This window comes from Agelaius phoeniceus, chromosome 16, assembly GCF_051311805.1.
Source record: "Agelaius phoeniceus isolate bAgePho1 chromosome 16, bAgePho1.hap1, whole genome shotgun sequence".
Taxonomy (NCBI): domain Eukaryota; kingdom Metazoa; phylum Chordata; class Aves; order Passeriformes; family Icteridae; genus Agelaius; species Agelaius phoeniceus.
The window spans coordinates 2,155,673-2,166,311 of NC_135280.1; the positions used below are offsets into that span (position 1 = coordinate 2,155,673).

Consider the following 10,639-nt stretch of genomic DNA (forward strand, 5'->3'; position numbering starts at 1 on the left):
TCTCCTGTTGCTCTGCAGGGCAGTGCAGGCTCGCTGAGGGCCCAGGACTCCCAGAAGCTGCTGACAGTCAGGAAGATCTCCGTGTCCCGCATGCATTCCCTGCCCAACGACAGCTACATGTTCCGGCCCGTCACCCCCGCCACGGCCCCCCTGCCCCTGCACGAGGTGGAGATGGAAACCTACCCCTGCAAAGCCCAAAGAGGTACCACCCTCACAGATTCCTCTGCTCTGGGGCAAAGGGTTGGGTTCCTCACCGCGAGAAGGATGTGGAAGGGCTGGAGCTGTCCAGGGAAGGGGGTGCAGCTTGGAGGGCTCAGCCGGGAGAAGCTCAGGGGGAAACTTCTCATTCTTCAAAACTCCTTGACAGGATGGGGCAGGGTTGGGCTCTGCTCTCAGGGAACAGGGTCAGGGTGAGAGGAAACAGCCTCGGGTTGTGCCAGGGGAGGTTTGGATTGGATATCAGGGAAAATTTCTTCACTGGAAGGTGTTGGAGCTTCAGAACGGGCTCCCAGGGCAGTGGTGGGGTCATCATCCCTGGGAGTGTTCAAAAAACCTGTGGATCTTTCTGAACCTGTGTTCAAAACACCTGGGACTTGATTTAGCACTGGCCTTGGCAGTGCAGGATTAATGCTTGGAATCCATGGTATTTTCCAATCTTTACAACTCCATGGTTACACCCACAGAGGGGTTCAGTGGGGAGCAACCAAGCCAAGCATGGCCTGAGCAGGGCTCACTCCCCTGTGGTTCCAGCAGCACCACAGGGCTTCCCCACATCCTGCAAAGCTCCACGTCTCCATCACCTCCCCAGCAGCACCCCAGGGCTTCCCCACATCCTGCAAAGCTCCACATCTCCATCACCTGCCCAGCAGCACCACAGGGCTTCCCCACATCCTGCAAAGCTCCACATCTCCATCACCTCCCCAGCAGCAAGCTCAGGTGCTTGGGGAGAAGCAAAGCTCCCAAGCTCAGGTGCTTGGGGAGAAGCAAAGCTCCCAAGCACAGGCACAGGTTTTTAGCTGAGGGAAAGGGAGCTGTGCATTCCCTCTGACTCCTGCCTGCAGATCAATAAGATCCCCAGGAATAAAAGCCAGAGCTGGGATGGCTTCCAGCACAATTCCTCATGTTTCAGGCAGGCTGCAGCCTCGGGGCAGTGCCTTTCAGCAGCACACGTGGAGTTCAGAGCTGCAGGAGTTTCTTTGGCAGCAGAAAGATCAGAAACCACTCTCTGGTTCTTCCTGAGCCCAGCCTTGTAATGAATGTCATGGAGACACCCCAAAATCCAGGAATCACAGAGCCTTTGAGGGGGCATTCATCCTCTGCATCCCAGCACATTTCCCTGGAAATGCCTTTCTGTCTCTTCTGTCAAGCTGCTTTGAAGGGGAAATTGTTGGAATTTAGGGTGTTGAGAAGTTTAGGTTTATTAAGTTGATAGATTTTTATTTTTAAGAGAGTATTGTATTTAATTAGAAGTTGTAGAGAAAGTTTTTTAAATTAAATTATAGAATTGAGGTTATGAGTGTGTAGTTTGATTAGCAGTGTATAATATTATGTAGTGGAAAATTTAGAGTTTAAGGTTTTAAAATATAGTGATATATGTAAAGTAAAATAGAGGTTTTAGGGTGGAGGTTGGGGTGCTTTTGTTTAATTTTTTCAATGGGTTTGGGTAGTATTCTATAATTGGATAGAAAAGCTTGTATTGTGGGATATGAGGGATTAGTTATTAGGTTAAAAGTAAAAATACAAAGGAAATAGATCTGAAACACAACTCTGCCTCCCTAAAAGCACACGTGCTCCTGGAGGGGCTTCCTAGAACTTTTCCCAGCCTGGTTCCCTTTGATCCAGCATGGTTTGAAATGCCAGAACTGCCCAGTGGGTTTGCATAGCCTGATGTGCTCTGATTTCCTTGGGAGAAGGAACTCTGTGTTTGTTCAGACTCTCTGGGAGCCAGGTCATGTTCTCTGCTCAGTGTTTATTATTATTTCACCTGCAAATTCCTGGTGAAGGAAAGAAAACAGAGGTTGAGTTTCGCAGGCAGCCTCCTGGGGCTGCTTTTCATCCCTGGAGTGGCTGTAAAGGAGGATTTATATCCATATAAAACTGCTGGGGCGTTGGCAGGGGTGGGTAGAGCCCACCAAGGATTCTCTGATGTTTCCTAAATTCCAAAATTTCTCTCCAAGAGCAAGGGATGGATATGATGGATATGATGGATGTGACTGTTTACCTGGTGGTAAAACCAGCAGCACCCCAAGCTGTGCTGCTCCTGAGCTGCCCAAACTCTGCTTCAAGTCACAGATCCATAAATTATATCCAAATAAAACTGAGCCCGTGGAGACTCCCACGAGTGTTTTCATGGGCTTCAGGATGTCTGATCTTCTTCACTGAGCACACAGTGAAAATCCTGTGGGATGAGCAGATCTCAGGATATTTTGGTTTTAGATGCAGTTTGCTGATTTCCTAGAAAAACAAGAGAAAAAATATCCAGCTCCAGAGATCTTCAGTGCTCCTGAGCATCCAGTTTGGAGGGGGTTTGGGTTTCCTATATGAGAGCTCGATGGAAAGTGTCCAACAGGAGGAAATTCCAGCTGAGGACAGGGAGTAGAGCATTGAGTCTGGATTTTATGACCATGTTTGTGACAGACTTTATGCCAGAGTTTTTCTGCATCATAAAAAGCCCTTTATAAAGCCTGGAATAGCACATGAACAGCACAGGCTCAGCCTGAAAGTCTGGGTCTAAGAGAACCCAAAAAAAAACCTGGGGAGAAGCGGGGTAGGGGTGGGAATTCCTTCTGTGGTGTTCTGGAGAAAAGCTCCAAAAGAAAAATTATTAAACACTCACTTTTCTTTGTCCCCACCAAGAAATCTGTCTGTGAAATGCAACTGTGATGTGTCTGGATGGCTTTTGTCAGGGGTTCAAGTTCCCTGACCCCCGGGTGAGATCTCTTGGAGTGATGGATAAGGGTGTTTGTAACACGGAGCTGGGCAGCACTGCAGGAACAGACGCTGGCTTTCAAACTAATGAGGACAATAAACCTGCAGCCAAAAACCAGAGAAGATCTTTCAAACAACTCCCAAGTGCAGAAAAGCAGCACCACGGATGGGCTGGGGAGGAGGGATGGCCTTCAGACCCAGCCTGGGAGGCTTTGGGAAGAGAAAGATTCCAGCCTGTCCACAGCTCAGGGCTGTCAGAGCATTTGGAGCAGCTCCTGGTGGGACCACACTGAGCTGAGCTGAGCCTTGGGGACCGCCCCTGGTGCTGGCTGGGCCGGGCTGGGCTGGATGGGAGAACTGCCATGGGCTTGCAGAAGTTGTAGAATATCTTGAGTTAGAAGGGACCCACAAGGATCAGAGCCCTGCACAGAGACCCCAACATCTGTGAGCTCCCTGCCACCCCCACTGAGCTTCAAAGCAGCAGACAGGACGAGGGACAAGGTTTTTAATCCAAGGTTTACGCCGAGGTTTGGCATTTCACCCAGGCCCAACAGGTTTCTCCTTCTCCCTCCTGTGTTCCCTCCCCTCTGGAAGCTTCTGCCCCAAACCTCGAGAGCCCCCATGCCCAGCAGTGACTGCTCCCTCTGTCCTGCCCTAGGATCCATCAGCTCCACCCGCTCCCAGCCCGTGGGGGGCAGCTCCTCGCTGAGGGTGCCCGCGGAGGCCGCGCGCTGCCCCGGCCAGGACGGGCGGCACCGCTGGAAGGGGCTGGTCCCCCACGGCAGCCCCCGCTCTCCTGCTCTCAGCAAGCTGCTCTGCAGACAGGTGAGGGGCCACCTGCACCCAGAGGTAACTCCTGTCTTGTCGCCTGGTTCTTTCTCTTCTTTCCCAGTCCTCTCTTGTGTTTCTTTGCTTGGAGCCAAAGTGGAATTCCTGTTTCAGAACAAAACGTGCCATAAATTTTGATATGTTCCCAGCAAATGTGGGAAGGTCCTTTTTTTCCCTGCTTCCATCTTCATGGCTGTGCTGTTCTGGGAAATAAGAGCTAAAGTGTGGGGAGAAGGTGCCCAATCTCCATTTGAGAGAGGCCTCCACCATGATGGGTTGTGCTGGCTCAGGATTTGGGGCTGGAACAGCCCAGCAGATGCTAGCCCTGAACATGAAGGCTCCTCAGGTTTATCCTGTTGTACAGGAGGGTCTGACAGGACTGGCACGATGGGGCAGAGGTGAGGTGGGCTGTGTTAGACCCACCAGCCCTTTGCCTCCTGCCATGGGCTCTCCATCCCTGTGAGTGTCCCAGGCCAGCTCAGATGGGGCTTGGAGCAGCCTGGACTGGTGGAAGGTGCCCATGGCAGGGTGTGGAAGGAGATGGGCTTTAAGACCCCTTCCAACACGACGTGGTTCTATAATTCTGTGTCCATCACTGGAGGTGCTGCTGCCCAGCACATCCCCAGGCTCTCACCCCACTTCTCTCCTCTCCCCTTCCAGGAGGCCGTTCGGACAGACTCGGTAGACGGACAGACTCCAGAGCAGAAAGACAGCCAGCAAGCGGAGCCTGGAGAGCCCCAACCATCAGCAAAGCAGCCCCAGAGCACCCTCAGCCCCAGCCCTCTCCATTCCCCCCTCCCAGCCACCCCTCCACGCTCCCCCCCATCCTCCCCACACCGGCCCCTGGGCCCCCTGGCACGGAAGCACACGTGTGGCCAGCACGGCGTTCCCAGCCGGCCACCCAGCCCCAGCAGCCCCTCTGGCCCTGAGGGCTGCCAGGGCGAGCCCTCAGACCTGGCTGACGAGGAGGTTCGGCACATCAACAGCTCGGCCAAAGACTGGGCAGAGGAGCACTCGGACCCCGGCAGCCGCTCCACCTCGCCCTTCACCTCCCCGGCCCCGTCCCCCGTGCCCCTCAAGAACTGCAGCACAAGCAGCCTCTCCCGCAGGGAGAAGGACTTGAAGAAGTTCTACAGCACCGACACCAAGGGCTTCCTCAGCAAGCCCAGCTGGGCCGACGAGCAGCGGCGGCATTCCATTGAGATCTGTCCGTCCGGCGGCGCCCCGGAGCCCGCCGAGGACAAGCAGCGGCCCCCTGGCCACGTCCAGCCGGAGGCCGACTACATCCACGGAGCTCGGAGGAAGAAGAAGATGAGCCCGCCCTGCATTTCTATAGATCCTCCCATGGAGGACGAGGGAGCGGCGGCCCCGCGCACCAAACCCTCCGAGAACACCCTGCTGCGGAGGAGAACCCCGTCCTGCGAGTTCCCGGCCTACCGAGAATCCCTGGAGCTCCCGGAGAGCCGAGGGGAGCACCTCAGCATCCCCAACTTCTCCTTCGAGCAGCTGGACGGCGGCTCCTTGGGCAGCCTCTCGGAGCTGCTGGACAGCGGGCAGTCCACGCCGGCCTCCCTGGACTCGCGGCCGGACGCTGAGCCCAGAAAACAGGATCACATAAAAACTCAGCGGGGCAACGGCAAAGAGGGGGGCAAAGAGCTGCTGGGCACTGCCAGGAGCCCCCCGCGCAAGCAGGACTTGGGCCCCGTGACTGTTGCCACAGAAGAAGGCACGGATGACCCAGTATAGCTGCTGGGATGGGGGACAGGGGGGGTCTCAAGGGCTTGTCACCAATGTGGGGGTTCCAAACGAGGGGACCCAGGGCTCAGGGGTGGCCATCACCGGGGCCGTCCCCTCGCTGCGGCCACTCGTTGGGAGGAGCTGTGGAAGTTTGCAAAAAAACCACACAAACACACACACACACACACACACACGAGAAAAAATGAAAAAGAAACCAAACGAGCGGCTGGACGAAACTGGGGGTGGGGTTTTGGGGGATTTGGCAAGAGGTTTTGGGGTTTCTTTTCTAAGGGGAAGGTGGAGTTGATGCAGGGGTGGCTTCGTTCCTCCCACGCCACTCCGTGGCCTCGATCACATTGATTCAGGTCTGAGGTGGTGGTGGTTGGGATCTGGGGGGATTCTCTTGGGGTTTTGTTGTTTTGTTTGGTTTGTTTTTTGTTTTTTTTTTAATTTTATTTTATTTTATTTTTATTTTAAAGATGCTCAACTTTTCCTGAGGCACCTTTTTGAGCTGTCACATTACGCTGGAGTGCCTGGGAGCTGGACGTTGTCTGTATATCAGCAGTTCTATAAATAAAAATTCTGTATTTGTGAGCTACAAAATGAGGAAACAAACATACAAACAAAAAAAAAAAACCTGGAAAAAAAAATAGACCCACAAAAACTCTCTCTTCATAATGCACATATTTTTATAGAGAAACAGAGATGCTGTTTTTTGCATTACATGGGTGGTGTTTCCTTGGGTTTTCTGTGGAATTAATTATTCCAGCCATTCATTTTCCAAATGTTTCTCCTCTTTCCTCGCTTCCCTGCTCTCCACCATCACCCCACCAGCTTCTTCTCACAGCTGATGCTTCTGACATCTCGCTCATTTTCTTTTGTACTTTAGAGGTTGTCCTAATTACAGACAAAAAAACCAAATCACTACTGAATTGTAGCCAGTGCAATAATAAGTTATTCATTCTTCTTGTCTGTCCAACTGTCCTGTTGCTTTTTTCCCCCCCCTTTTTTTTTAACTGAAATTCAGGTTAAACGTCGCAATAATCTGAACTAACATGCACAAAGACGGTTTCTTGTGTTACAAAGAGAAAAAACTAATGAAAAAAAGGAAAAATAACTACATTTACAGAGAGATTAAAAAAAACTGAACAAATAAATAGTAAATTATTTAAGAAATGTATTTTGTTTACTGCAGTTCTAAGTAAATTATTGATACAGTGTGTAAAGGTGTAAAGAGCTGTCGTAGGTGATGTTCTTTGTGAGCATTTAAGGTGACGATTTGTCCTCCTCGTGACAGAACAACTCCAACCCCTTGGGGCAGTTTGCATTGCCTGTCCCTCCCTCCCCTTCCCTGGACACGTTCCCTTCCCAAGGCCCTTCCAGAAGCCTCTAGAGGAATCCAGGTCACCTTTTAACACCACTTTGGGGGGGTTTTTTTGCAGCTTTTTATTTTTTTTTCCCCTCCTTCCCCACCCCTCCTGCAGGCCCTGTGTCCATGGCCCAGCTTGGCCACGGGAAATAGGAGCAGGAAGGAGCCCGTGGACACCCAGGGGGGAACAGACCCATCCAGTCGTTTCCGTTTGGTTCCTTCCGTGCCGCCTCATATTTATGCCTTCACATTTATCTTCTGTTATCGATGCATCCATTACTCCAAAGGAAATGTATCTTGTTTCACATCTATTAAACTGTATAAACTGGAAGCGTGGCCTCCCTTTGTGCCCAGCTGTCCCTCCCGCTCCCAGAGCTTGGCATTCCCTGAAAACTCCTTCCTCAACCTCTCTGAGCTGCAGCCCCCCCAGGTGGGAACCATCCCTGCTGGAGCTGGAGGCTTCTCCCACCTCCCCCTGAGCTCAGAGAATCCCTCACCTCTCCTCCATATGTCGATCCGGCTGCTTCCGAGGAGCACCTGCGCCACTGTAATTAAGAGTCATTTAGAATTATTGTAAATAATGATTCTGTCTCGGTGGGATAGCGAGGAATTCCAGAAAAGAGCCACAAAAATCCATGATTAACAGTGCTTTGGGGAAGATGGCAAAGTGCTTTTGCTGCAGTTTAAGCAGGGGAGGTGAATCCCTCTGCTCCAGGCTGAGTCCTGCCTGGAGGGGTGGGGGATGCCCAGGGGTGTCCCTCAGCATCAGGGGACACTCAGGGTGTCATTTACTGCTGGGATTATTTAGCTTTGCTGGAAAAGGCCTGAATTCCCTTCAGGGGGAAAATCCTCTTGCCACAGGGTTGGTGGCTGATGGTGGTGATGGAGAGGGGTGGAACAACTTGGAAGGGCTTGAGGCCATGGCAGTTTCAAGAATAAGTTGGGATATTTGTTCCTGGTTCTGGCTCTCTGAGCCTGCAACCCTTCCCAAAGCCCTTCCCAAAGCCCTCAAAGATCATCAGGACCCAAACCAACCCCATGAGCCTGCAGGAACATCCTGCCAGCGTGGGGAGAATCAAGCTCAGACTGAATTTCCCAAGAGCAGAGAGTGATCATGGATTGCTCCCTGATGTCTCTTTTGGAGACACTCACCTGGACTGGCAGGTGCAAACCCCCCCCAGCTGCATCCCCAAACCTGGCCAAGACCAGAGAAACTATTTAACATCAGCAGTGTTAATTTTGTTGATTAAATCTCTGCAGCATTAAGCAATTTCCCCCCGGACTGTCTGCAAGCCTCGCTTAAGATCGGAAGTGAAAAGCACGGGCTAAATGCAAGTCATGATTATTTAATTGGATCGATTTCTATTTTGCATTTTTAATGGCCATTCAGTCCTGTCCATTAATCAGCCAGACTCTGCCCCAGCACTCTCCATTCCAGCAAACCCACAGCCCGCAGGGATGGGGGCTGTGTCCATCTGGGCTGGCCCAGAGCCACCTCAGCACCCTTGGAGGAGCAGGAATCAAGCAGGGATTAAAAACCACCATGCTGAGGAAGGAAACCATCACAGGGGCTCTGCTTCAAGGGTAAATCTCAGATGGCATCGATCTGAAATTCTCTTTGTCATGCTGGGGAGGGAAAAAAGCTTTAAAAAATACCAAGCACCAAATCTGACGCCATCCTGGGTGCAATTAGCCCCAACCTTAATCTGTCAGAGCTGTGAGATCATACAGGTTGCATGAATGCTAATAAGCATTTGATATTTGTACAAGCTTTCTGGGGATGAATAATTCAATTGACTTCATCCATTAAATTTCCCCTATTAAGTTTTCAAACCATGGCTGGGTTTTAATGGCTGGGGCCACCTCATCCTCCAGACGAGGGGGCTTAATTAGGAATTTTAGCACACCCTGACTGAAATCTCTGTGGCTCTTTGGGTTTTGAGCAGCTCGTGTCTCTCTGCTGGAGCCCTGCTGAGCCCCTGGAATAACTCCAGCTCACACCAGGTGAGTGCTCCATCCTCTCCCAGCATTATGGTGCTCCCACAGGCTGCTTTAGCCCTTTCTTTCCACGGGGTCAGCCCCTCTCCGGAGGTTGGGAAGGTGCTGAGGGGCTGCTTGGGATGGGGGATGTGAAGGGAAGGTGCTATGGGGCTGCTTGGGATGGGGGATGTGCAGTGGCACCGATGCACCCTCTGGATTTTGGCACCATTCAATGATTCTGTGGGTCCCTTCCAACTCAATATTCTACAATTCCACGATTCCCTGGCATTCACTGATGCAGAGATGTCACCAGGAGTGTCCCACACCCAGCTTGGGCTGCTCCTCATGCCAGGACCCTTCACCTGTGTCCCTCACTTGTAGGTCAGCGTTGGGTTGTTTTTTTCCAGCTGTGGATGTTGGGCTATCCAGTGAAAAATAAATCTGTTCACAACGAAAGGGGGAAAATGCCAACAACCCTCATTAAGTCACACCACAGGGAAGATCCAGATTAATGATTTGAATATTTGATTGAAGTCCCCTGGAGCAGCTTCTTCTGATTCTGCTTTGCCCCACGTGGAGGCACAAGCTGCCGAGGGCCTGTGGCCACGTCTGCAGGGTCTGCTGGATGCATGGAAAACAGAGTTCCCACCTGAGTTATTCCCAAAAAATGCAGCCACCACTGGACACAAGCAGGAGGGCTCCACGGCTGGCAGGAGAAGGAGCTTGTTTACCCTTCCATCTCCTCCTGCTTTTATTCCTTATGTCCCTATCAAATCCAGCTGTCCCTCTGGGCACCATCTCCCCGGGTCTGCCTCACCTCTCCCCTCCCTGCCTCTGTGTCAATTTATTCTGACTGGCTCATTAATTCATTTTGCTCGTTAACCAAAAGAAACCTCACCAATGATAACGAGTTCCAACACAAATGAATTCTTCAGGGAAGACCGGGCACTTCACAGCTCCTTGGCAGCGACAGCGTCCGTGCCCAGCAGGGCCCCTGGCATGGGGCTGGCGGCCACATGGACACAGGGATCATCCCTGCAAGTGTCCAAGGACAGGCTGGACAGCAAGCTGGGATAGTGGAAGGTGTCCCTGCCCGTGGCAGGGGGTGGAATTGGATGAGCTTTAAGGTCCTTTCCAAGATCAATCACTCTGGGATTCAGCCACGGAACACAAAACCCACCCAGCCTCACCCAGGTGCCTTCCCACCACCAGGTAAGTGTGAATTACAGCAGAATTACAGCAGGAATATCCCCCTGTGTGTGCTGCTGTGAGATCCCACTCACCCCCTGTTTGATTTGAGCAGCAGGAGCAAAAGGCAGGGAAGACAAAAGGCAGGGGAGCTCCCTGCAGCCTCCTGGCAGGCAGGGATGAGTCAACGCTGTGCAAACAACTCTAAAAATACAAAAGCTTTATGGCAGATTAATGACACCATCAAATGTATTTCACTGGCCATTTACCAGGTGTTGATCATAAATATTTGGGATTCAAAATAAGTGTTTGTGCTGTGCCACCGTGGTGTTGTTTGTGTCTCTCCCACCCTCACTGGATCAGCCCTGGGGCTGCTGTGATGGGGCTTGAGCAGGTAATGGAGACAAAGGAGCTGCTCCTGCTCCCTCCCTGCTGCACAGGGTGTCTCTCCACTCTGTTCTCCAGGGAGCTGCTGCTCCTGCTGCAGTTGCAGTGGATGAGCCCAGAGCTGGGGCGATGGGCAGGAGACACAACCCACAGGTATGCCCTGCTGGCACTGGAGCCCCTGCCTGCCCTCCCCAGGGCTCATCCAGAGGTGATTCCAGGGGA

The 10,639-nt window shown here is 52.1% G+C and overlaps 1 protein-coding gene across 2 annotated transcripts in view; it reads left to right on the top strand.

Moving 5' to 3' along the window:
• The window catches only part of CACNA1H (calcium voltage-gated channel subunit alpha1 H), a 153,552-nt gene extending 146,359 nt beyond the window's left edge, over positions 1 to 7,193 (top strand). For both annotated transcript variants that reach the window (XM_077186794.1, XM_077186795.1), the window contains exons 33-35: positions 19 to 202; positions 3,587 to 3,753; positions 4,417 to 7,193. In XM_077186794.1, coding sequence (XP_077042909.1) covers positions 19 to 202; positions 3,587 to 3,753; positions 4,417 to 5,502 — 1,437 coding nt within the window. In that variant the 3' untranslated portion in view covers positions 5,503 to 7,193. The remainder of the gene's footprint in view (positions 1 to 18; positions 203 to 3,586; positions 3,754 to 4,416) is intronic.
• The last annotated feature ends 3,446 nt before the right edge of the window (positions 7,194 to 10,639 follow it).